Source organism: Loa loa (genome assembly GCF_000183805.2).
Source record: "Loa loa unplaced genomic scaffold supercont3.10, whole genome shotgun sequence".
Taxonomy (NCBI): domain Eukaryota; kingdom Metazoa; phylum Nematoda; class Chromadorea; order Rhabditida; family Onchocercidae; genus Loa; species Loa loa.
In genome coordinates, this window is record NW_018108190.1 from 526,460 (window position 1) to 527,668 (window position 1,209).

Sequence of the window (1,209 nt, forward strand, 5' to 3'; positions counted from 1 at the left end):
ATATATATATATATATAACGCGCTGAATTGGTAAGCAGTGATAAATGAGTTATACAATAAGCAACCAATATGATCAGTTAACAAACTCCTTGTCATGCCTTCGATAATAATTTAACTGTCGCTTAGTTGATAGGTCGTTGAATTGGGGATATGCTACAGGGAATGCATTTAACGAATAGAAAGGATATCGTAATTTGTTGTCCAGTGATGGCGGATCTGGGAAGATATCGTTGTAGTTCAGTCGTGGAAAATAAGCGTAGATGTATCGTCTGCTCATTTGTAAAAACATTAACTCCTTTTGGATTTCTCCATATATATATATATATATATATATCTTTGTTAGCTTATATCCTCTTCATCGCTTTAATTTTACTTGCAGGATTTTCCCACCCTGTCTATTGGATATTGTGGCAATTTTATTTGAACATAGCTTTAATTTCGGTAGTCCGACAGACGCCTTCAATTTGCGAAAATATTTCAGAAGTAAGAAACAAGAAAAGTACTGGGCAATTACCAAAATACTTTAGTCACAATAAGTGAACTTTAACACAATTTACGTGAATTTGGCCATTTGTTGTTTTTACTTTCATTCGAAATTAAAACAAATTTATAATACTAGAATATAGTATTAACAAAATCTATGAAACTGCTTATAGGAGTTCTCATAACATAATATTTCACACTTAAAAAAAGATATTTGGGGAAAGAATTGGTACTGTACGAAGTAATGTTTATCAATGTATTATAATTACACAAGACAATGATAATAATATATAGATTGATATGCAATCACTGCTGAACGTAAACGACTTCTAAACATTTTCTCATTCGAGTCGATTCACTGCGATGAAAGAAATTATAATAATTACCATCATTTAGAAATTTTCGATCAGCAAAAAAATATTCCAGCGAGAGCCGATCTTTCAAATTTTTTTTAGGTATTTGCCCCACCAAATCAATTTTTATCTAAAAATATTTCATTGATAAAACTTCATGTAATTTCAGTATTTCATCTATCACTACTTGGATAAAATGCTAATTAGCAATATTGAAGAATTTTGAAAAATCTAAAGTTTAAAAATCAAGAAAAAGTGCGGTTAACTTGAACTGTTTCTGAGGGCGGAATTATTCCAGTAGTTGGAAATGCAGCAAGACGTCTTATAGCATTCGTTTTTAGCGCCCACACCACTGGCTTTTTGTAATTATTGG

At 31.1% G+C, this 1,209-nt stretch overlaps 2 protein-coding genes across 2 annotated transcripts in view; both read right to left on the reverse strand.

Moving 5' to 3' along the window:
* Window positions 1-73: 73 nt before the first annotated feature.
* On the reverse strand, window positions 74-277 carry LOAG_16624 (hypothetical protein; the record flags this gene model as incomplete). The annotated part of the gene is made up of 1 exon (XM_020449275.1): window positions 74-277. The coding sequence occupies one exon, from the start codon at window positions 275-277 to the stop codon at window positions 74-76; it is 204 nt and encodes a 67-aa protein (XP_020307245.1).
* A 512-nt stretch (window positions 278-789) lies between these two features.
* Window positions 790-1,209, reverse strand: part of LOAG_16625 (hypothetical protein) — a gene marked incomplete at its 3' end in the record, with an annotated part of 1,688 nt that continues 1,268 nt past the window's right edge. The window contains exon 6 of the mRNA XM_020449276.1: window positions 790-966. Coding sequence (XP_020307246.1) covers window positions 790-966 — 177 coding nt within the window. The remainder of the gene's footprint in view (window positions 967-1,209) is intronic.